This window comes from Nyctibius grandis, chromosome 23, assembly GCF_013368605.1.
Source record: "Nyctibius grandis isolate bNycGra1 chromosome 23, bNycGra1.pri, whole genome shotgun sequence".
Taxonomy (NCBI): Eukaryota; Metazoa; Chordata; class Aves; order Nyctibiiformes; family Nyctibiidae; genus Nyctibius; species Nyctibius grandis.
The window spans coordinates 684,563-709,123 of record NC_090680.1 but is presented as its reverse complement, the minus strand read 5'-3'; the positions used below and the strand labels follow the sequence as shown (position 1 = coordinate 709,123).

General features: G+C 40.8%; 1 protein-coding gene across 2 annotated transcripts; it reads right to left on the bottom strand.

Moving 5' to 3' along the window:
- Positions 1-184: 184 nt before the first annotated feature.
- On the bottom strand, positions 185-23,169 carry SPICE1 (spindle and centriole associated protein 1). Of its 2 annotated transcripts, XM_068417400.1 has the most exons (17): positions 23,076-23,169; positions 22,408-22,455; positions 21,205-21,351; positions 17,385-17,487; positions 16,509-16,630; positions 14,787-14,884; positions 14,340-14,482; positions 13,964-14,101; positions 12,911-13,176; positions 10,814-10,945; positions 9,967-10,114; positions 7,447-7,671; positions 4,973-5,367; positions 3,462-3,633; positions 2,166-2,268; positions 1,745-1,832; positions 185-869 (listed from the first exon to the last, which is right to left on the bottom strand). In XM_068417400.1, exons 1-17 carry the CDS (start codon positions 23,166-23,168, stop codon positions 816-818), a joined length of 2,475 nt encoding a protein of 824 aa, XP_068273501.1. In that variant the 5' UTR covers position 23,169; the 3' UTR covers positions 185-815. The 2 variants fall into 2 exon arrangements, with proteins under 2 accessions (XP_068273501.1, XP_068273502.1); XM_068417401.1 differs by lacking the exons at positions 17,385-17,487; positions 22,408-22,455; positions 23,076-23,169 and having other exon boundaries at positions 21,205-21,284.
- Between the last annotated feature and the right edge of the window lie 1,392 nt (positions 23,170-24,561).

The following is a 24,561-nucleotide window of genomic DNA, read 5'->3' as shown; positions in this document are numbered from 1 at the left end:
TAATCATTAATAATAAAATTATGGCTACTTTAAAAAGTCAAATAAAAACAATATAAAAACATGGTCATTAGAGTATTATATACACACATAACAAAACAGCTTAATACAATTGTACTCATATCAGTTTTCTATTGTATCAAAGGCTGCATACTTTAGTACACAGCACACAGAGATTGATTTCAACTTCAAATAGTCACTTTATATTTGCTATAAAAATATTAAACGAGATTTTTAAAAAGCAATCCTCAAGTCCAGATGTAATCCCTGATATGTTAACTGCACAGAAAACCCAACTTTTGGGAGCAACTGTGAACCACAGAAGGAACAAATTGTTTCTGATGCAAATTCTCACTCACCAGGAATAGACTGGCTTCCTAATCTCCAGGCTGCTTTTGAGCATAGGTACATTCCCTGATCTCAGTTTTTCTTGATTTTTTCATTCCCATATCTCGTGTGAATACATGCTCCAGAAAGTTTCACATGCTTTTTCTAAAACCTCCTGTCTTCAGCTTATCTAACAGAGGTATCATTTGTATTGCTACAGCAGCCTCAGTTTACAATCTTGTGAAAGATTTCTTCAGTGAAACAGGGTAATGTCACAGCAGCGTGTCCAGCTCAGAGACTCATTCCCAGGACTTCCTATAATGCTCTGTATGGCATAAATACAAGAAGCACACAGACCTTTTTATACTGATGGCACTGACATGAAAGCACCTCAGTGTTAAACTGTACATCTGGAGAGGGGGACTATTGTGATCTAATTGTGGTTCATAAAAAAAAAATTAAGAAGACATAGGACTGGAGTGCCGCTTCCTTTACATAATGTGCATTGACAATGCAAACCAGCCTTCTTCTTTTTGCTTTGCCACCTGCAAAAGAAACAACCAATTGAAATCCACACATCGTACATTTCCCACAGACTTGCTAGTTAGTGCTGGCTTGTGTAGGATTGCTACGTATCACTGATACACAGCCATTGTCTGCCATAGGCACCATGGAGGTAGTCACACCACCTACTTTAGACACCTAGTTTAAGTCAGGTCTACCTTAAGTATTCCAAATTTCCCCTCTAGGGATGTATACTTCACTGTCAGGATATGGAGAATTGGACCCTAACTTTGTTTCTCTTTATCACTCCTAATTTAGGTTATTTTGGACATCAGGAAAGATGGTATTAATACCTCCTCATGGTTGCTTTCAAGCATACAAACATCTATGACTGGTTTACCAGACTATACTACTGCCTGGCGTTCCCCCAAAAGCACCTTGCTGTAGTCTATTCCTCTCTTTGCACATCAGCAATCAGAAATCTAGATTGGGGATTTATTTGTAGGATTTATTTATCCTACAGCAACTGACTTGTGCAACAACTAGGTAAGAGCTCGCTTGCCTCTTCATGTGGCTCTACAAGTACATCATAATGACTACTGGAAATTCTCTGGAGCCACCACTGAAACACTGCTAAAGGTCCCCAGTTCTAACACATGAACACGCTACATCAGAAAATGTAGTTCCAGGATTACTCACTTGTAAATAACAGCTCTGTGGCAACAAACAACTTATATCACTAGCACTCAGGTCTCCCCTTACTAATTGTCCAGAATCCAAACTGCCATGAATCGATTACTGCTAGCCTTGGTAGATCTAAGGTAGGACAGAGCTCTCTCCCCTGCTTTATCTGCCTTGCTTTTTCCTTATATGACACCACACTCAAACTTTCTGGCTGAAGATTTTTCAGTCTTACCTTTGGCCTTTGGCTGACAGGAGTTAATTTCACACTTTCTGACGTGGCACTTAGGGGGGAAGAAGGTTTGCTAGAGTCTCCTACAGACCTGTAGACATTCAAAATGAGACTGAAAAAGTGAAAAATGGAAGTGACTACTAGAATCATGTCTCAGATCCTGAGTTAGGACCCCTCATCAATAGTCTTCGACAACCCATGTCACCTGTCTTATGTCACATTGCAGGTATTTTAAATACAAACAATGGAAGCTGTGGAAAAGTTACTGGACCTTTGTACCATTTCCACAGAGTTGAGTGTAAGGAAATTAGGGAAAGTCCGTGAAGCCAAAGAAAAACACGGCAATTTTTCCATTGTGTTCAAGTTCTGCTGCATGGGCAATCAAGACACTACAAAAATGAAATAGTAAAGGGTTAACTTTTACCTTCTTATACTGGTCATACTGGCAGAGGAAACACTATCTTCCTTGGAGCTGTCCATAGCAACTGCCACAGGAACAGACACTTCAATCGTCCTCCTTGCATTTTCTAGGCAATAAATAATAGCTTGATTCTGATGAGAACATAGCAACATCGCACAACATTCATTTCATTTTCCCATTTTTTGAGGGGCATCACGTAACCCTTCACAACTGCACAGAATATACAGAGCAGTCATAAAACATCAGGCTAAACATCAACCCCATACTCACTCTCTGAAAAAGACAGATATTGAAAGCAGATACTCAAGAGCATATGGACAACGTGCACAGATATAAAATGATTCTTCCACAGATAAACCCTCTGGCTTTTGGCGATCAGAGGCTTAGAGACTTGTGATTTCTCTTCGTTCCTTTAAGATTTTACTTCTCGTGCTGAATTTATGTTACAACAGCCACAGAAGTGTTAAAAGTTATGATCCCACTGCATAAGTCATTGCATATGCACCTGCATGCATACGCACCCACGTGTCGTCTCTCCTCCCCCTCCTTCCTCTCCCTCTCAAGTCCTTCCCTTTACACATCCTCTGTGGTTTAGGAAGTGGGAAAGGGCAGGTGGCCTAGACAGAGCATGTGTACATGCTCACACACAGTTCTGCCTGTAATTGCAGTAACTCCATGAGAAGATAAAGCAGCCCTCACCTGCTGGGGAGTATTTTTGTTCCTAGTTACACATGGCAGCTAATCTATGGATCTTGAATCAGCAAGAGTATTCCCTTTGCTAATTTTATCTCTTCAGGTGACTGGAAGCTTCAGTTATTTCTGTTAGCACTGGCAGTAACTCAGCAAGGTAGTCTGATGGAAAGAGCACCCAAAAGACCGAAAACTAAATTGTGGTTGAGAATTGGATAACCACTCTGCTGTGATTTCTAGAAGCCTGATGTAAATAGTCTTTTTATTAAAGATTCTCCAGCAGAGAGGACTGATTAAAAAGCCTAGTTCTGCCCATCAGTGACTACGCAGCAGAACCCTTCTGCAGATAAGGTCATAACAAAGAACAGATTTACCATGAAGCATGATATTTGCAGCAAACTAATTGCTAAGAAACTAACTTTAGAAGAAGTTTAGCTGATATATTTTTAGGTCTCTAAAGTAAGGAGCGTTTGTATGTTTGTACCATGCAGTCACTAACAGCAAGTGTACTGCTGACCACAACCGCTGATCCAATCAGATACAGAGACCTCTCAAAAGGGAAAAACATTGTCTTCCTAGTTTTTGTTTCTCCTGAAGCTGGGTACTTACCAGTATAATTTAGGGATGGGGGCAGAACAGGAGATACCGTCGGCGGGACCATATCAGCAGCAGCTAACTTCTGCTGGTCTATTAGCTGCAACAACTTATCACGTGCTTCTGCGCTCTGACGATTCAGCTCTGCTATTCTTTCCTCCAGGCTCTTCGATACTGCAAGATGAGTCTACTTGGATAAATGAATAATTGCTTCCAATTAAAAGCTTACAATTTGCACCTTCAGGGAGAGCATGCAATGTATTTCAAATACTTAAATGCATTTAATTTTCAAACTGAAAGTAAACACAATTCTATAGCACCTCCTGTGAAAAATCTGCTTTTGTCCCTTTCACTGTCCTGTATCTAGGTCCTTAATTGACTAAACACAACAATATTTTAAATTGGTCTTCCTACAAATAGGAAAAAACAGCTATTGTCTGTATCATTTTAAAAAAAAAAAAGAAAAAAAGAAAAAAAAAGAAGCCCCCTAATCATCCAGCAATTAACCATAATTAAGAAAATATTTAATCAGAGACACATATTCAAGATGGTGTGGGGAAGCAAAAGCAGATCTCTAGCAGAAGTATCCTGGAATTCATCTTTAAACCAGGTTTTCATCCACTTTGACCTCTCCCCCTCCAGTAATCGCTTCCACAAAAACAACACTTAAAGAAGTTTGCATCATCTTGTACAACTAAATGACTAAACATTACACAACAATCTGGAAAGCGACACCACTCTCAGCCTCCTCTCAGTAAACTTCCAATTTACATGAGGAAATTTAAAATCTTTAGGATCCTTAATTGAACAGTAATTCAGTCACTGTGATGGAACAAAAGTAAACACAGTAGCAAGGGCAGGGATTAGGCATTTCTGTGATGTTAACTCCACTCACTGGGGTGCCACTGAAGAGCTGCTTAGCTGCACATCAAAGGTTTTCTACATGAACTGAAGCCTTCAGGTTCTCTCTTTCCCAAAGATTTTGGGATTTTCATCACACAGCAGGACAGACAAGACAGATCCAACTAGTACATACACTATAATCAAGTATTTGCAAGAGATGTACTTGCACCAACTTTAGTCTCATGGGCTTTTGGGTCACAGTAGCAGAAGACATATACGGCACGGATTTAAATACGTATTTTACAAGCTTGACAACAACCTGTGGGTTACTGCAGTGCTTTCACTGTCAGTATTATCCAAGCTACAAGAGGTATACCTGATCATGTTGCAATCACACCTCTCTTTCTGCAGCACAACCTTATCTTAAGCTTATTAAATGTGCTGCACACTTTTCAGCACTCATATACAACATCAGCCCAATACAAGAAACTACTGTTGAGCTCCTTAGGGAACGACAAAAATTCAGTCTCCAAACAAATGAATGAAAAGAATATTTGTTTTGCTACTCTTTTCCTTAAAACAACTGACAACAGGAAAGAAACAGTCTTAAAGTACCAGTAAGCTATGGGAAAACAGATCAGCAGAAAGGGGAATCCAGCCTTCCTTTTCTGTTAAATTCTCACCTGTCCTTGTGAAGAGTCTGGACTAGGATTTGCATTTTGTATTGAGTCTGGCTGACGTAGGCAGTCACTTGTGTCTTCAGACAAGCCTCTGAATTTGCTCAGTTGAGCTTTAATTAGAGAGTTCTGCCGTGTGAGCTCAGCTATCTGTCCCAGCAGATCACCATTTTGAAATAACTCTTCAGCTGTGCTGTTTTTGCTAGTGTCACCTGGGCAGGACAGACCGATTTTCTCATGGGAACTCTCCAAGTCTTTGTCTGCAGAAGGAATTGGTTGCCTTTGAGATAAGAGACAGTTTTCCTGAGTTGTGCTCTGTGTTCTCAGAGAGGAAGGTGAGCTCCTTTCCTTGCACAGTTCTCTTTCGGTGTTTTCAGGAGACTGAGAAATGGCTGTAAACGCTACAAACAAGAAATAAAGGAACAGTAAGGAGAGAGACATGATTGTCATCAAGGAAACTAACAGTGACTTTATTGCACCAGGCTAGTAATAACCAAGCAGGAACCTGAATTATAACATCTAGCCTGAATGGTGTTACGTTACTGATCAAAATCACTCTATGCAAGATCCTGCTGCAAGAACTCATCAGGTTTAATATTTCCTATTGCAAACAGTCTTACATTTACATGATTTAATTAGAGATTGAGAGAGAAGTCAGAGAGAAGATAAAATTGTTTTGAATTTCTTAGTGGATAGATCAAACACTACTTCTTAGTCCTCCGTTTTCCAAAATCCAGTTACCTTACCTAATAAACTGTGAGTTTGTGTTTTAGTTCTGATATTTACACTGGCTTGGTAACAAAACTTTTAGAATAATACAACAAAATAATACAAGACTTCCGTCATAGTAATAAACTCGCTATTTACTCAGCCCCCAAGAAAGGGGAAGCACTCTGGCCAACAAAAGTAGTTAGGTATTTTTTGTGGTCACCATTAGCAAACCAGTAACACACCACACACACACGACCAAATACGTTACAGCACTGTCAGCTGCTACACGTCAAGTCCAAGCTGGATTTTGTGATCAAAACCAGATTTTCTATGCTTTATATACCAAATAGCCCATTCTTTCCCAAGCTTTAGCTTTTGCCTCTTGAGCAGAGCATGCATGACATTTAAAAATTTACACATATATCTGTTTTATTAAGTTTAGCATTTGTTGAACCATTTAGCATCCTTAACAGTCTTAAAAGAGTAACAATACATTGCTCACACAGCTAAACTATAGTGAAATCTAGGAACACCGTTTTATATCCTTGTTTCAAATGACAGACATCTGACAGTTCTCAATGGGACTGAAGCCACATGTTGTTCTTTGCAGAAAGCCACCTTTAATTGACTTCCTCCTCATTTATTATGTGCCTCCTTGCAGCACAGGTGACCACCAAAAGCTTGAACTAGATACAAGCTTTCAATTGCCCTGACAACTCCTTAAATCAAAAGGACTTTGGGGTTAATTTTCTGACTTGGAAAAGACTTACAAAAGAACACAGATGAAGGGAGGGGAGGGGGAGAAGGAGGAGGGAAGGCACAAAACCCCACTACTGTGCCCTGCTTCCTGCCAGCAACCATCAAGCTAGCCACAGACGTACCCACCCGCCTCTCAACAACAGAGGGCTACAGGGGCCTACGCACCCTCAGTAAGATGCATGCGGTTACAATGACAGTTGCAGGAGGGAACAGTTAATTTTGAGAGTCACAAAGGGTCCTCCCTTCTGCTCACTTCATTAAGTTTAAACAAGAAATACCTTCCCTAATCACCCTGATGAACTCTCTTCCTCCCAACAACCAGAATTGAGCTACCGACCTATAAAACTCCTGCAGCCCATGGATACTGACACAGGACTGAGTTAATCTGGTTTAATCTGGTTACCCGGTACCACATAATTTCACCCAGAACTTCTTCGGCCACTTCCTGTGTATTAAACGAAACCCAATGGAGACCTGCTCCCAAAGCTTGTAGAAAAAGCTCTGCTGGGAAGATTGGCTCAAAGCAAGGGTACGCAGCCTACATACATCCTGTTTTGTCTGCACCACGTGCTGCAGAGGCATTGAATTTCCAGTCTTCAGCGGTCCCACCATTAAAGCTGATGGAGGCTGGATTACACCATCAGCAGATGGAAATCCGAGATGATGTGCTGTATGTCATAGACAAAGAGCTACAGCAGATCATACAGAAGTGACAATCAAAACCAGCTCAAAATAAAAAAAATGCCAGTCTGGATTGCCACTGACAAGACTGCAGAGAGTAGATGAAGAACTGCAGGGGCCAGAAAGTCTAAAGGAAATCTGGCAACAGGCATAGAAAGAAAAGAAATGCGTATCTGGATGCAGAAGTAGGATATTCCAGCCACAGGGCCAGGGTGTCTAAGCATACAGATTACAAATTTTCCATTAAAATGCATCTCCAAAGGTAGTGCGAGATTGAAACAGTAACACACTACACAGACTCTCAAGTCTACTACAGGCAGAGATCTCACCGTTCTGGAGGGGAGACAACTCTTGACTGCTCTTCTGCCGGGGGGGTGACAACAGCACAGCTGGCTGGAAGATGTGAGATGGCAAGCTTCTACCAGCTCCCACACCACCTGAAGCACCTGACCTCTGGAGAAACTTGAAAGGAAGTTCTTCCTGTGGGAATTTCAGCATACCTTCCCTGTTGTCTGCATCAGCCCTAGGCTCAAAATAGCTCAAATCAGGTTTTCCTAAAGAAAGAGACAAAGCAGAGAGAGAATTCTTTTTTAAAAAAAAAAAAGGAAAAAAAATAGTTTTCGTGCAATAGGTAAAATTCTCAATAACAACCCTTATGTTCAGGTATCTGAAAAAACAGACTAGGTATGTTCCCCACACATTGCTGATTTCCCTCTGATCCCCAGGTACTGAATTCTTTCACTGGTGCATAACAAATTTTCACTGGCCTTAAGAGCAAGAAGAGCTCTTATATGTGGCCTCACAATTTCATGATACTAGTAAGAGATCTGTTTGTAGCTCACGCACAAGACTTAGACACATGACCTGTGAGGAACAGATATCTCAGTGAGCTGCCTTTGGTAATATTCTCTTGAGAAAAGCAGACCTACTCACTTGTCCTAATGAACCTATATTATAAATTTGATGGCAACAATGGTGGAGTGGAAAACAATTCAAAGCTTTTTTGAGCTCTCTGATGATCTTTTTATGACTTAATTCAAATCAGACATTTCTTCAGTAAAAAAAAAATATTATTCTTGTGTATTTAACTACAGCTAGCTTGTGTCTATGTTGCCAAATATTATGAACGTACCAAGGAGGCACAAAATTAATAGCATGAAATCAAAGTTGTAGATAGCTGTGAGACCACAGTGATTTTAATATGCTTACATCTTTGAATTCTCTCTTCACAATTTTGTTCAGGACATTTGTTCCCAAAATAGAAGTTAGTGGAAAATTAAGCAGAACATACCTGATCCCAAAATGCAAGAGACAAAAATCACCCTTCAAAGGCCAGAGGAGGCTGTTTGCATACGATACTGCTTGTGGTTCACACTACTGAGGTTCTGAGATTGAACTTAAAACCTGCCACCCGCTATTCAATGACCGTGGCACGAAATCAGAAACATCTTCCTGCCCTGGTCCACTACACAGAACTGCATTTCCAAGGTATTCTCCTCACATGCTATTTGTAACTATGACATGCCCCTGTCTCCTCTCTCAGCCACTCCTTTCTCTCCAGAGCAGTGCTATGTTAACTTACACGTGGTTTCTGTGCTAAAACTAGCTATCTATCTCAAACATTTCACATCCAGTCAGATGCCTTAATGGTACAAGAGATCTCCTTCTGAAGGAGGAGAAGGAAGAAATATTTTTGTAGTTTTAGGAAGCTTTCCTCTCAGGAAGATGCTTTTTCCTGAGAAGAGAGACCAATAAGGAAAAAATACTTGGAAATTCCAGTCTTGCAGAATTGTTGTATGGGAGGGTTTGGGGATGGGGTGGGGTGGTTTGTTTGGGGTTTTTTTGATTGTTTGTTTGTTTTTGAAGGGTGCTTTTCTGATTGTTTGGGGTTTATATTTTGAGGGTTTTTTGTCTGCTCTTACATAGCCTGAGTAAATCACAAAAAAAAGGGATCTGGAACGTGGCTCCTTCCTGAGAACCCAACAGAAACAGCCAGGAAGAAAGCTTTTGACCACAGAAATGTCCTCAAAACCAACGTTTAACCAAGGTATGCAAATAGCTCTGAGGAATCTTGGGATTCACAAGGAATTACTGACCTTGAGAACAAAAATGATGCATTTAAACAACCAATTGGGAAAGACAGTTGGGAGAAAACTCCATGGTGAAAGAATGTAAAAAGTGCAAGGTGAATCGTGTTTGGTTAGTCTGGCCATCAATGCTACTGGCTTAACTTAGCCTGCTTCTGTGTTATATATCACTCAATTGGTCATTCACCTCTGACAAAGTCACAAATATCAAGAAAGAGACTGCTGCCCTGCTGAGGTAAGAGGCCTCAGCAGCGGCTGTTTCTGGTCAGCAGCGACCTCCAGTGTCTTATGGAAAAACCAAGCTCATACTGTCAGGCTGCCTCTGAAACACAAAGGTGGGATCCTGATTCAGTTCAGTTTTCTTTTTTTTTTAGGACCCTCAGAATAAAACGGACTTTGTAAGCCATCTTAATGGGTGAAGGCTAATCCCCTCCCCCTGCCTATTTTTTTTAATATAATACATTATGTATCAATTAAAGCTTAAGCCCAGGACTTGGCTAAAAGGTTAATCTTGAAGTCCTGATCCAGACAGAAGGATGCCGGTGGGGGTGGAATACAACATATAATATTGTTAAAAAATAATCTGTAGCAAACTGCTTGTGCTCACAGCAGAACCCTTGGCATATGGATTTCCCAAAGTGAAATCAATGCTCACACAATAACTATTTATTCAAGTAGACATCTACTAAATACCAAACTTTCCACTACAGGGATAAACTAGCCACAACTCCCATTTCATCCTTCACACATACATGCACACACCTTGGCTGTTCACTGGACCTTTGCTTGCAATTCCAAAATGGTTTGGACTTTGTTCTCGTCTAGGTTCTACCAAAGGGAGGCCTTTAAATGCTCGTGTGAGAGAGATCAGCTGTTCATCTGTTACCGTCATGTATTGTTGAAGCTTCTTCTAAAGGATGAAGGAAAAACAAGAGAGAGATACAGAAATCTGTATTCTAGCAAGAAGAATTAGATTATATACCACAGGCAGCTCTAGGAAGAAATTTGTTCTCTTAATACCACCGCATGAATTTGTGGGATTCTAGTGAGGTATTAAATATTGGTGTCTCCATGTTTCTCATTTGTTTTCTCTTCTGCCTCAAATAAGTTCTTTGGTTTTCCCTTTTCCTAACTCATCACCCCACTTCCTCTCCAATGCAGCTTTATTGCTTCATTCCCAAATGTAACCACTGAACAAATCTACCTGCACTACAAACCGAAAAAAAGAAAAAAGTAGTATTATATCAGAAAAAAGTAGTATTATATCTAGTCTACTCTGTTGCTCCAGTAGTGTTAACAGTCTAGAAGCATGGAGGCAGGTGCTTAAACCTTTAGACTGATAAGAGTAAAGCTCAGTTTAATGGAACTAGCATTTTCTCAGGCTTTAAAGTTAAATATCATACATGAAGATAAAGCGTTGACTTTCCAAACATTCCTTCCCCCCACCCCTGCCCACTATTATCATTCTCGGACTTCTCATTCAATTTTATCATTTTCTTCCTCTTTATTGTTAGAATCTCCTGAACGTATGACAATGCATCTCAGCACACATTTGCAACACAACTCAGTATTCTAACAAGTCACTCTAAGGGGGATGGGGGCTGAGTACCTGTATAGTAGTGTTTTCTTCCCTCACGAGAAGTATTTCTGCAGTCAGAGCATCAATCAGTTCTCTGTGTTCATTCAACATCTCCACATGCTGCTGTCTCATCACCTCTTTCTCACGTAGCTGGATTTCACTCTAAAGAGGGAGAAAAAGTTAAAAATCTACTATAACCAATGCAGGTTCATATTTGGAAACAGGAACAGGTCCATCACATCATACTGTAACAGCTCTTCCCTTTTTGCTAAATTGACTTCATTACTTTCACGACACAATCCAATTTTCAGGGCTTGAGAAACGTCAGTGAGCTTACTGTTCCTTCTTTGTCACCCCAGAACACTACAGGGAATCCTACACACCCTTGTTCTTCTGCCTTTACAACTTTTACAGGCTGTAACTACAAGCATTGTCTCTCTGCACGGATACCATTTTGTAAGTCACTGAATCTTCACGCAGGAATCAAATAACTCCAGGTGTGCTGATGCTTGTCAGTATCCTGTGCTACTTGTGCTATTCTTTAGTTTCCTTAATTCATTAATGAAGACAAATTTGACTAAATAAAGGAGAAAGTAGTTGCTTTCTCATGTTTTCCCTCAGACAGAGACAAAGTTCTAGAGAGTTTCATTTATTTTATTTTTTTAAAGAAGACAAAAAGGTTTATTTGTTAAGTAATCTACTTCAGCATGAGGCAAAAGACCTTACTGTAGAACCTCTTGACCTCAAAAGATATTATCAATCTGTTAAAGACAGACCACTGCAGTAGCCAGGCTTCCTGTACAAGACACAAAGGAGTCCCTTTCACTTCTAATGGGTAAATGGAATACACAAGTGCCACTTTTTGGACCATCATAGCTAGAAGAGCAGAGGCTACAAAGCCACATAAACACATCAGAATTAGCAGATGGAGCTCTTCCCCAGATGGTTGCCTGCATTTGCAGACAAAATTAGAGCATGAGCTGCCCATACCATACCATAGATTACTTCCTGCTGGCATTAGAACCAGAAATTAAAAACCTCCAAGGAAGAAGTGTTAAGACACAACAGCTCTGCAGTCACATAAAGTGAATGAACAAATAAATAATTTGGAGAATAAACCACAGATACTCTCACTAGACACAAAGACAGGCAGATATACCTCCTTTAAGCATATCAGAGACAAGCCATCCACTTCTTTTAAAGCGTAAGACCTTCTCTGCCAAAGTCCATCTGCCGATGGTAGTGGCTTTTCACACTTGAACTGGTTATTTACCATTTGCTTGTGAGACAGGTCTTAATCAAAGTAAATTCTTCCATATAGATTAAATACAGGGTAATAGAAGGAATAAGTTGTTATACAGCCAGAAAGAAAAAAAATAATTCAAATTTTAAAATAAGGTGGGTTTAGTTTTTTCCCCCCCCACTATTATACACTCTGAAAAGGAACCAAAATAAGACAGTTCCACATTCATTAGCAATCTGTTCCCTTTGTTATGAAATAGAGCATTGGGATTTAGAGAACATTCTGCTGCGTCTATTAAGAGGGCAGGAACTGCCACAATCTGGTTCAAAATTTCACATAGGCCCAATGAATCTGTGAGCCACTGCTGCCTCTTTAATAACTCTGGGTTAGAGACAAAATCAAATACACGTTTTGTTTTTTCTTTTCTTCTTAAAGAATAAGTTCTAGCACTTCAGTTGCTACTATGGATAGAAAAAGAGAGTTAAGGAATCCCTCAAAAAAATTGGGGGATTTGGGTCCACTGCTCTAGTGACAACAGCATCGCATTTGGAAGGCAAAGGAAGAAAATTAATTTGTAAACAAGGCTGTAGTTAATAACCTGCTACAACTCTGAACATACATAAATACAAATTTAAAACTATTTCAATTGGTATTTTCTGCTGACAGTCACTGAGAGACTTTCATTGCAGTCAACTCCTGCCATTTCATTAGAGATACCCGTTTCAAGCAAACTGAAAGCTTTAACTCCTGGTTGCATGCAATTCAAAGAATAATAATCAGACTCAAAGTAAACTGATTGGGACCAAAGACCAAAGTTCACATCTGTAAAGTAACTTTATACCCTTTTTCATTCACTCTACAGAAGCAATTTAAAGTCTTCTCACCTCTTTGAGGTAGCGCATCAAACGACAGAGCGCGTTCACGAGTGACAAGGTAAACCCGGTGAGGCCTTCACTCCTCTCAGTTTTTTGAACCTCACGACCTGTACATTGCTCATATTCCTCTAACTCATGCTCCACTTCGTGTATCATGCGGTTGAGAACATCTAGGCTGGATTTGTTGTCCCTCCGAAGTTCAATGGGGATTGAATTAACTGGAGAATCATCCCTCCTCTGTCTTGCAGAGTTCTGGGCAGTTTGTTTTCTTTTCACTGAGGAGGGGGAAAAAAAAGTGTCATTGGAATTTCAACACGTAAGAAAGCTTTGCAATACCAATGAAATTACAGTGTCTATTGAAGTAAATCGAAGGAGAGGCCCTCTCTGGCCCTGAGCTGCAATGGACCATCAATGAACATCCCATCATTCCTGTTATTTTCAGATCATCAAAACACACATTTTCTGCCACCACATTAGTACCTCTCAAATATGATCGACTGGTGCTTTTATCTTAAGATACCTGTTTATACTTTCCTCCTTCTCAGTTAAAAGCATGGAAACAATCTGCCAGTGAACAGTGAAAAATATCAGCTGCTTTCAGGTCTCACATTTAGCGAGCAACTCCAACAACCCTTTCATGTTACAGTTTGTATCTGATGTCAGTCCCCACAGAGAAATGTGTGTAGAATATGGCGACTGAAATGCATCTTAGGTCTGTGCAGCACAGAACAGAAAGCTGCATCAGAAACAGGAAAGCCCTGCATGAGAACTCCATGGCTAGCAAGGTAATGGGTAGCATCGAAGGGCCATATTTATGGTTCCCAGATTCCTCTGGACTTTGCTTTGCCAATGAACATGCTGAGTACAGGGGTATACACTACACACGGGGCTGTGGAACGTCCGTTTCTAGAGATGCTCCAGACTCGGCTGGACAAGGCCCTCCCTAATCAAACTTTGGAGTTAGCCCTGCAACGACTTCCAAAGATCCCTTTCAACCTACATTTTATTATGATATTAAGGGCTTTGGTCAAGGGAGGTATGTTATTTTTAAAAGTACTAAACTCTTTGCTGCAATCTGCTTTTGTTTCCTTGAGTTCGGGTTCAGCACTTGTCTCACAGTGTAAGTGGAGTCTACAGTCTCTTCATCTTCCTTCTGAAGTCTTGAATGGATTCTCTTGACTACCTTGGTAGCATTGAGGGCTGATTTAAACACAAAACAAAACAAAAAATACACACATGAAATATTTCAGGTATGTTCTTAATAGTAATATGTTTTAAAGTAATTTTATTAGGAGACCTGGCTTTTTAGTCTGGAAATTCATCTAAGCCAAATTAGCTCATGTCTGTGTCTCTCACCCCCACCCAGAAAAGGAATCCCAGACAGGATCCTGTGAACAGCCTAACGACCCTTGAGGGGCTGTGATTTGGCAAATCCAACCTGACTGATCCAATGATGGAGAAACAGCTGTTGGAGTCAAAGGCACATTCAATCCCTGTGATAAGGTAGTTTTTCTCATATCCTTTTCAGGCCACAACTGAGAATTCACCAAAGAATTTTCTTCTCTCAATAGCCGAAGTAGCCTAAATTCAAAACAAGCATAACAGTGAATTGTAGTAGGATAATAGCATGATTCTAGATTATCTGTACAGTCTAGAAAGAGCTCTTTAAAATATCCGTAATTGCTCAGGCGAGTTTCCTGCTCACATTCATTCCCAGTCTGAATGTTACAACAAACTATTTCCCTAGAATTCTGAGGTCAGGAAAGAAGGAAGGCAGGGGGGGGAACAGAAAAAGTAACTTAACTCTACCCATGCAGCACCCTTTTAACTCTATTTCCAGTGTCTTACAGAAGGTGGAAACCTGAATGGATATATTACTACTGACCTGTCAGAATTGATGCTGGATTTGAAATTCGGAGAGTCATGGTGTCCATCTTCTGATTGACAGAATGATAATGCTTCCTCTTCCACTTCATTAAGAGCCTTTTTAGGAGACAACAAAGAAAACAAAAGAGACTTCAGAGCCATTTCAATTTGTCTTTACAAAGAAATTAGAGATCCATTTTCTGGATTGTTTCAAGAAAAAAACAAAAACATTTGTTTCAGTCTCTACCTCCAAAACAAAATTTAAACAAGAAATAAAGAAAAACACACACCTCTGTGGGAAGTGTTTTGGGGGACTTTAGTACCTAAGAAATACTGATACTGGCAATTGTCTCTGAAAATAACACAAGAAGTGGTTAATTCAATATCCAATATTTTATTTGGACAATTTGTATTAAATAGGAAAGATCACACACCCTGTAGGATAAAAAAAGCTTTAAAGACTGTACCAAAACAAATACAGAGATATACCAGGCAGAAGATGGAAAAAGCAACGTAAATTATAGCATTTCTAAGATTTCAGCCATTTGACATTACAAGCTAAACCACCTCATTATGAGATCTGCAAAATTACATTCATGTTCTATATGTAAAATGCAACCAGAACAAAATACAATCCTATGTACCACCTCATAGCGAAACTTAAACAACCAATTTGGAATTAGGGTTCCTCAAACTACCAAGTTTTTGTGCTTCTGGGTAGGCTTCACCAGATAGTGTTTAACTATGATTTTTGTAGGCACATAAGGAAAAGAAAATCTCACAGAAGCTCAGCAGATAACTATCAGTACGTGTTTCTTTTAAAAATTAAGCCTACCCTGCAGCATGTATCCAGTGATACAGCTTATAAAGTTGCTGCAGTTAACTCCTCATATTAAAACCCCAAAAAAACCCAATACCACACCGGAACACGTGACAGAGAAGTACTGCAACTCAAATTGCAGATATCTGTGCAAGACAGTAGGAAACAGGATTACAGGACCATGAGAATATGACACCATCACTTTCGCTCCCACAACCCTTTCGGTCTTCACCAGTGAGCTGTTTTCTGGGAGTGTCACATGCCTGTTCTCAAACCACAGTGAGTGTTCCTGGTGCAACTCATGTTATGGAAAGAAAACAGAACACAAAGGCAATCTAAATGAAATTTTACACAAATTTAAACAATTTCAAAACTTTTTAAACAAATCTAAATAATTGTAAAATAATGTGAAGTATTAAAAGTTAAACTTGTAAGACTAATCAAGGCTGTGGAGTTAACTGGGATACATTTACATGTGTGTTATCAGAAACAAACTGGAGTGCAACTGGCTATGTCCCCATACATGCAGACATAATCAGAAAATCAGAGGCATATTTTGATACACAGCAATTAGTTAAGTGACACAACAGTTGTTTCCTTAGTCTGTAATTACTTTGTTCTCTTGTTGTTAACTCCAGAATTTAAAAGGGAGGGCATGTTAATATGCGAGAGCTTCTATGAGACATAAGAAGTTTGTACTGCTCATATTCCAAGGTTAAGAAATCAAAAAATCATGATTCCCAGAGTCTCACAAAACAAACTCACCTCCATTTAACACCATTTTCTACATATGTTATCAACATGGTATATCACACACCCAGAAGACAGGTTTAGGTCTGCTTGGAAACTCTACCTTTGAATAGTCTTATTTTGTGCAAATAAAAAAGCCACAGGACATGCATGGAACTGAATACACATTACCTGGGAATCCACGACAGATTCACTAAGGATGGAAAGCTCAGTGGGAGTTTCACATTTTTGTACAATGGGTCCTTGAGATGATTCTAGGTCACAGTTAGGAGCCATGGTTACATTAGGAAAACCTAGATGAATCAGACAAACCAGGGAAGAACACAGAGGACTCGATCTGTAGTACGGCACAACTTTCCATACTTTGCACAAAAAGGGTCACAGTGGTGTACACTACTTTAAACAGCTGCCAAAGGCCAACCATAGAGTTACCTTAATACATTCAGCCATGTACCAGGCTTTTGTGCTTCTCACCTGTGCAATTACATTTGTGCAGAAGCAGCATGTAGGATGAAACAGCCATTACAAGCAAAAGAGAATGGCAGCCTATAGAGGAAAGAATCTAAGCTTAAGATTTCACATGCAAGCAGCCAATTCTGCCTTCCAGCAGCACAAGGACCCGCAAACCAGGATAAGAAAAGGAAAAGCCTTGTTCACGAATTGCTGCTAAATCTTCAGCAATATTCAAGAGCAAACAGTCAACCCACATAGCAATGAGAATCCAAAGTACTACAGTGGCTCGAACTGGTGCTCTGTATAGGCTGGTAGCTAGGCTGTGGAAATGGTGAGCGTCAGGTGTTTGACAGCAAGTGATCCAAAATTCCACAATGGACTGATACAGGAGAATAACTGGCCATGGCTCACTCTCCCCTGCCATGGGAGGTGTTATCCTCATCTGCGTTTCATCCAACGTGAACAGGATCAATCATACTATGTCAGATGATGAGATGAAAACAGTTAAAAAGAATATTTTGCAAAGCGAGACTATTTATGAAAAGCAAGGAGACAATCTAAAATGTACTACCACGTATAAACGAGATGGTCTACCTGTTCGCGTGCGAGGAGCATGCCCAAACAAGTCTTTTGCCACAGCCATAACCTGATCAGATCGTTCCATTACATCTTGCAAATGGTATCGATCAGACAGAATCTGAAAGTATAGCGTATAAGGAAATATTTCATACTGAGCAGACTGTTTTTTCCTTTGGTTTTTTTTTGGTATTGTTCTTCTAAACAGTTAGCAAGGGAACAGCCAACAAGACAATGTTTGCAAAGTTGGTACTGTGCAATTAGATCCTAATTAAGATAGATCAGAAAACCACACTTTATTCTGAGTGACTAGAATTCACCTTGTTTTTCTGAAAAATTAAACAGTTATTACTTCTAGGGCCCCCATCAGCACTGACTCTCTCTTTAGAGCCAACCCTCTCACTCCCTTCTCCTCCCAGCCTGACACAACACACTTATCAAAATGAAGACATATATCTGGGAATTAAAAAAAAAATCAGTATGCATCCTCAGATCTTTTGATCCGAATGTTGTTGAGTCAAAGAACACTTATCTACATCTGACAGACACACAAAACACGCACTATTTGATTAGATCCAAACCAACTCAGGCAGACTTGTTTCATTCAGCCTTGACTATTGAAAAACCTGCCTAAAAATTAAGCTACCTACTGTCATAAAAGTTTCAACAGGCATAAACACAGCTGTAACTGGCAAACTAGTAAAATTATATCCCACAATCTGGGAAGAAGGTAGTTACTCTTAAACACCTGAGAGGAGACCAGATATGCGACTTACACTCCATCGTAGTTCATCAAATTTAGCCAGAGAGACTGCAAGTACTTTAGAAGATCCCACAGAGAAGACAGGCTCATGTACGCCCTCCTAAACAAAATTTGAGGACTGAGGGACAATTTCTCTCCCATCAATCATATGAGGGACTGGTTTGCAGCAGTTTCACAGCTCTATATGCTGTTACCTCTGCAGACTTTCTTTCAGTGCCCATTGATTAAGTTTGCTGGTTTATATTCAGCCTCATTCAAAAAATCCTAGGCAGTAGCGTTTCACTTGTTTTTTTTCCCCTCATTTTACCATGCTTTGTTATGTCAAGAAGCCTCCCCATATACCTAGTTTCCATGTCTGTCTAGTCGTTTGAGCCAGAATTACACTGCAGTATATCTCTTCATAACCAATTTAGCAAATCAGTGAATATCCATCTCTCAATCATCTCACATATCTACTTTTCCAAATCGCTACTCAGTTTTTACACTTGATACTAACTAAATCTAGTCTTTCCATTTCAGTCATCTGATGTCAAAACAATGCAGGTTTTTAGACAAAGTCACGCTAGATCTGCAGAAGAAGAAGAAAAAAAAGTTTACCTGTTCCAAAACATGACTGCTTTGCCTAAGGCAATTAAAATTCAGGCGATGTGTTTAATCAGACAAAAAATATCCTGATTAATTTGTTTCCATCCTCCCTACTAGATCTCTTTCAGTATCAGCAGGTGCCTAAGCTTCACCCTCCTGCTCAACATATTATGAACATTTTCAGAGCATTGCTCCCAAGGTAGATTAGCTCATGTTTGCTTGTGATCAGCAGAAAATGAAGTGATGTCAGCTTCCAACCCCTCTAGGACCATGTACGTGACCTCGACAAAATCAGTGAGTGCTGTACCTTGTCCCAGTTTAGTATCACCTATGAATTGCCTCCTGTTTCAGATTGTTACTAAAGATAATTAAATGGGACTAATCTTAAAACCTTCCCACTATGATAACCCACTCACCACCTACCCTTCCATGCAATACACTAATGTTATTTTAAAAATAAGTTGTTACAGGACCAATCAGTGCAGTACCTACACATTCACAATCCACAGTATAGAGACGAACTCATATTATTTTTTCATTCAGATTTTTAGGCAGACAAATCCCCAAAAGATTAAAATTTCACTCATCCATTTTGTAACTTTTACGCTCTTTCTCATCACGAAAAAACACACTAGTAGCAGCATCTTCCTAGTTTTTGTTTGAGTCTTTTGCAGTTGAGTAGGATTCAAGGGGCTTAGGAAGCTACACTCACAGCAGTAAATAATGAAAAAAGATCACCAAGATAACAGAGACAAGGAGACAATACAGTGGTTGTGCTCCTCTGGGAGACACAGAATGGAGAGTCTCCCCAGTTATTCTGAACAACAGGACCCAGCCATTAACAAGATTTAAGCTAGGGGTAGGCGAAAACAGTGATTCTCCTCCATCTATTTTTTCTCTACACACAAGAAGATGCCAATGTCTCAAACAGCAACAGCCATACGGGTTTCATCTTGCTTGGCATGATCTCCTTTTGTCTTTCTGTCTGGAAGCATCTTTTCTCTGATTCAGAAGTAGACACAGGGTATGCTGAACAAAGTGATCTCTTAAATACAAAGGAGAAAGCCACTCAGGAGGAATCTGAAATTTGTTCATTGTCATTAGAAATGGCAACGAACACATAAGACTGTTTCCTAACCACGAATTTCACATCTGCGAAATAACAAAGTCAAGTAATAGATAGTCCAACCAAATCTTAGAGTGGGTCGTCTGTTCTACCTTTGTGATACATAATTTACTCCTGGATAGAAGTCTTATTGAAACTAGCCTGCTATTACATTAGGGAAATTTGTATAAAAGTCCACAACTTTTTAAATACACCACTAAAATGCACTTGGCAGAAAAGCCTGAAAATAACAATGGTCAAAATTAAAGTCTGAGGCTTGATTAGCACAATATCCTTAACAAAAAGTCTACTGTGAGTGCAGAGAAACAGGTGTCAAGTAGGAAACTAGAAGATGACCTTTAATTCTATGTACTTTAATTTGTTTCTGTCTTGTGCTTGAAAGTTCTCAGAGCTCACAGAAACACAAAAGATGAATGAGAGAAGAGGTCTGTGGTGATTAACCCACCGCATATCTACAGGACGACTAAATCATGTTTATATTAACTGCTAGGTGAACGTTGTTCATCATCATTCTTCACCAACAAGAACAATTCTCTTTGCCCAAGTGCCGATGAAGTCTGAAAGCTAATGACTATGTTTTGAGATTAGTTTTCATAACATATAGGAAGGAGTCGCCTGCCATGTGAAACAAAAGGATAATGTCTATCACTGAAATCCCTTTTCAGACAGTAAAAGCTACTGTCTCTGTTAGCTAAGCTTAGGTTTGCTGCTATAGTTCAAAATTCAAAAGCAAATTAAACAATATTAATATTTTCAGTCAGAGTGCTTCAGAACACCTAGAGAACAAGCATTTCAATTCCCAGATGACAAGCTTGTCTGCTAGCAGCCATAGCTCCTCAACCTTTGTTGTCAATTTTCCTTCCAGACAAGCTTTTCCTTACCAATTTTTTGCCTCATCCTTTCCACCCCTATGACTCTGCATTTTCTCTGTTTAAACAAGCAATGGCAGATAAGGATGTCCCTCCCAGAAACAGAAATGTTCACATTTCCATCAAACAAAAATACTAGACAGGAGGAGGAGAAGGAAAGATAGCAATAAGAACACAAAGAACACGCATCCTTTTCACAACACACAGTTTAAATCCACAAACAGTTCCTGCTCAGACGAAAAGAGGCCTGCAGAATTACAGAGGGCACAGCCAGGCAGCAAAGATCAAATGTGCAACGGTATAGATCAGTTAATATGTTAGACAGCCTATTCCAGTCATTGCATGCACGCAGCACGCTCAGGAGGGAGAGCATATGCATATACAAAGTCAAATTATCCAACAAGAGGAGCAAATGCTGACCTATGCGCAAGAGCAGTTTTCCACTACTGCTGCAAATCATCTGCAGCAGGCTGAAAGTGCAGATTTAGCTCTCACCTCACGCATCAGAGTCAATTTCCTTTTCTCCAAGGAATCAGCAGCCAGTTGTTTTTGCTTCTTCCATTTTCTTTTCAGTGCTCTCTCTTGCAGTTCCGCATGTGCCAGTGCTTTGTTTTTTGATTTGTGTATTTCATGGCGACGCAGCTACATAAACATGAAAGAAATCATTTCAAAAATCAAGGGACAATCTAAATCAAAATTTGCAGGGTAACACTAACAAGCTCTTCTTGATTTTATCATTCATGCGCTGAATACTACTTATGTTAACTTCACGGTAGTACCAATGACAGGTTCACGAACATCTGGAAGTGTAAAATGCCATCAATACCAGTCAAATTTAAAGCAGCTCCAAAGGTGAATGGGGAAGGTCTCACAGTTTCCATCTGCCCTACACCACTGACTCAGGAAGAGCTTTCTCAGCTGTAAAGGGAGGAAAAATCCAAACACTACAGCCTATAATATGCATAAAAAGACATAATGCATTTTCCTGATTTAACACTAATGTCAATCACCAGATATATTCTCTCTTTTCTTCTAACAATCTTATATATATATATATTCAGTTTAAATACAAATTAAATTAATTAAATGTGTGAGGTGCTTGCTAAAGTGTCTGGAAGCTCTCAAGCCAACCATTTATAGAATCAAGTCTCTCTTCGCTATTGTGCCCTGACGAACCTGTCAAAATTTATAAGCAACAACAACTCATACTGACTATTCCATCCTGGTAATCAGTGCTACCAAGGAAAACGAAATGAAAGTCACATACTTTGTAATGAACAGGTTGTTCAGTATAAAGAAACGATGCTAAATTGTTTAAATGAAAATGACTATCCTCAGAGTTAGCGAGATTCCTGAAATAAAGCATGTCTTTCAGTCCTTCCAGCAGAGGTGAGATTTAACTTCAACTACTCCACTGATTTTTTTATGTTTTTATGCTTTTAAGATGGTATCCACTTCATTGTACTATGGCTAGTGCCTCCTAATGGAAACAGAAAACTGAAAAACACCAACTGCCAGAGCTGGGGATGCACGATATCATAAACAAAGGACTGACACTGAAGAGCCGGCATTTTCAGAAGCTTAAAAAGGGAGATTAAACATTGGCAGAAAACATCCCCATAAGTACGGTAAACACGCTAGAAAACCAGCTAAATCTCCTTGCTACAGAGGAGGAGCAGTGGTTGCTATTAAACTTACTATGTCCTCAGGAGTTGCACGGTGGACTCTCAAGTCATGGATGGTACTCTGCGAACAGGAACCAGAGAACACATCAAAAGCCAGAACTGAGGATGAACTGGCGCTTTTTCAAGTTTCATTTAAATAAAAAAACCCCTCTAAATTACAATATAATTAGCACAAAACCATGCAACGGTGCATTTATATGGCATTGTAACGCATCCCACCCTCCGTGAGGTGGACAATTTGGCAAAAATACCCCTATGAAGCGTGTGCGTGCTCTTCAGCCTCAAGAGCGGGGCTGCCAGCTGGGAGGCCCGACCTCAAGCAGGACCGAGGAAGCCAGAGGGGTCAGGTCCACGCCACGCGCACGCAACGCCCCGCCACGGTCCCCCCCCACCCCGCCCAAACCCGCACACAAATGCGGGTATCTCCAAACGTGAGCCCCCACGGAGGGCAGTGACCTCCAGAGGCTCCCCCCGGCCGGCACGTCCGTGGGCACGGAGCGTCCCCGGCCTTTCCGCAGCCGGCAGAAGGCCGCAGCGCGATCCGCGCGTCACCCCCGCACAAGCAACCCCCGCCGCCGGGCCCGCCTCGCTGCCCGCAAGCCGGAGGAGGAGCGGGAAGAGCCGCCGAGGCCGCAGCAGGCCCGGGGCCCAGCTCGGCACTGGGGAGGGGGAAGCACTTACATCCCAGTCCCGCTTAACCACCGCTGCCGCCGCCGGCCTCCTGGGGGCCTTCCTGCCGGGACCGCGGGGCCGCGGGCCGCGCAGCAGCGACATCGCCGGCCCCGCCGCGGGAAGGGGGCGGCAACGGCGGCGGCGCCGCGGCGGAGGCACGAGCAGGCCGCGCGCGCCCCCGCCCGCCGCTGCCGGGAGGACGGAGCCGTTGTGTTTCTCCCCGCCCTAAGGAGAGGAACGCGGCAACGGCTCTGCCCGCCCGGCCGCGGCTCCCCCCGGGGCACCCTACACCACCGCCCCCCGCCGTGACTCTGAACGTGAATCCCGGTGCCCGCCCCGCCCGAAACCTCCGCGCTATGAACGCCCCCGTCACCCTCGTTCGCCCGCCCCTCACCTTAATTCTTCCACTCACTCATTAATATCCCTTCTCGCTGCAAACTTCCCTATGTGAAAAGGTATTTCAGATCCTATTACGAGTGGATAAGAGCTGAATGTCACACAAACTATTAAATTAAGGCAACATCAAATTAAAGAGTGGCCCTTGACCGTATATTAACAAACAGATCTCATTAGCTGTGCCACTGAGGAAGGGTGTACCCCCCTACCCACGAGGAATTTCCAGCTTCCACAAAGCAACTGGCTGTTCTTAAACGAGTCATTTAGCTCACACATGAGTATAATATATATTTCCTGTAGATTTGCCCCATGAATATGCCACAAATCCTCCACTTCCCTGTCACATACGTGGAGACAAGATGTAAATTACTCTAAAGGGTTAGAGTTAACATTTTGTGTTACAGTGTGAGCTTAATATGTTGTCTGTGGGAGCTGGAAAGTGAAGACATAGGGTTTATCAGCCTTTCATTCAAAACTCCTTCCTTAAAGAGAAAAATTCCCTTTCACCAAGATTTCCTGGTGCTTAAGGTGCTCGTCAATCTAATTCTGGCTTTACCAACATCACTGTGAAAAGATTCATGTGAAGGTGCAGATGGTAATGGTTAATGTGGTCATTGTGGAATTGTGTTGCATGTGATACAAAAAGAAAAGGAAGATTGAAATTATGAGGGGAGAAAAAAAGAGAAATACTATCAACAATTGCCTCTGCTGAAGTCCTGCAAATGTGGCTAAGTCTCTTTTTTTTATACTGGAGCTTGCACCTGAATTTCTGTTTCCATCTAGGCACTAAGCACAGGTAGCACATGCAATCCGAAACTGAACATCAGAGTTCAACCTGTGGTAAAAAAAATCCTTGATCCTAGGCACGTGTGCAAGGCAACGCCCTGGATTCATTACTCTCTGTTTATTTGAAAATTTGGAACCCAAAAGCATAAATTTAGGGTGCATCTGGAATTCTCTCCTAACATAGCTTTAAATTGTCTTGAACAAGGTCTACTGAAGACGAAAGCGATAAAGGCACAATTAGATCAATACATCATCCACTTTGAAACCTCTATTAATGACAATCAAATATAAATGTTAAATACCTAATACAAGC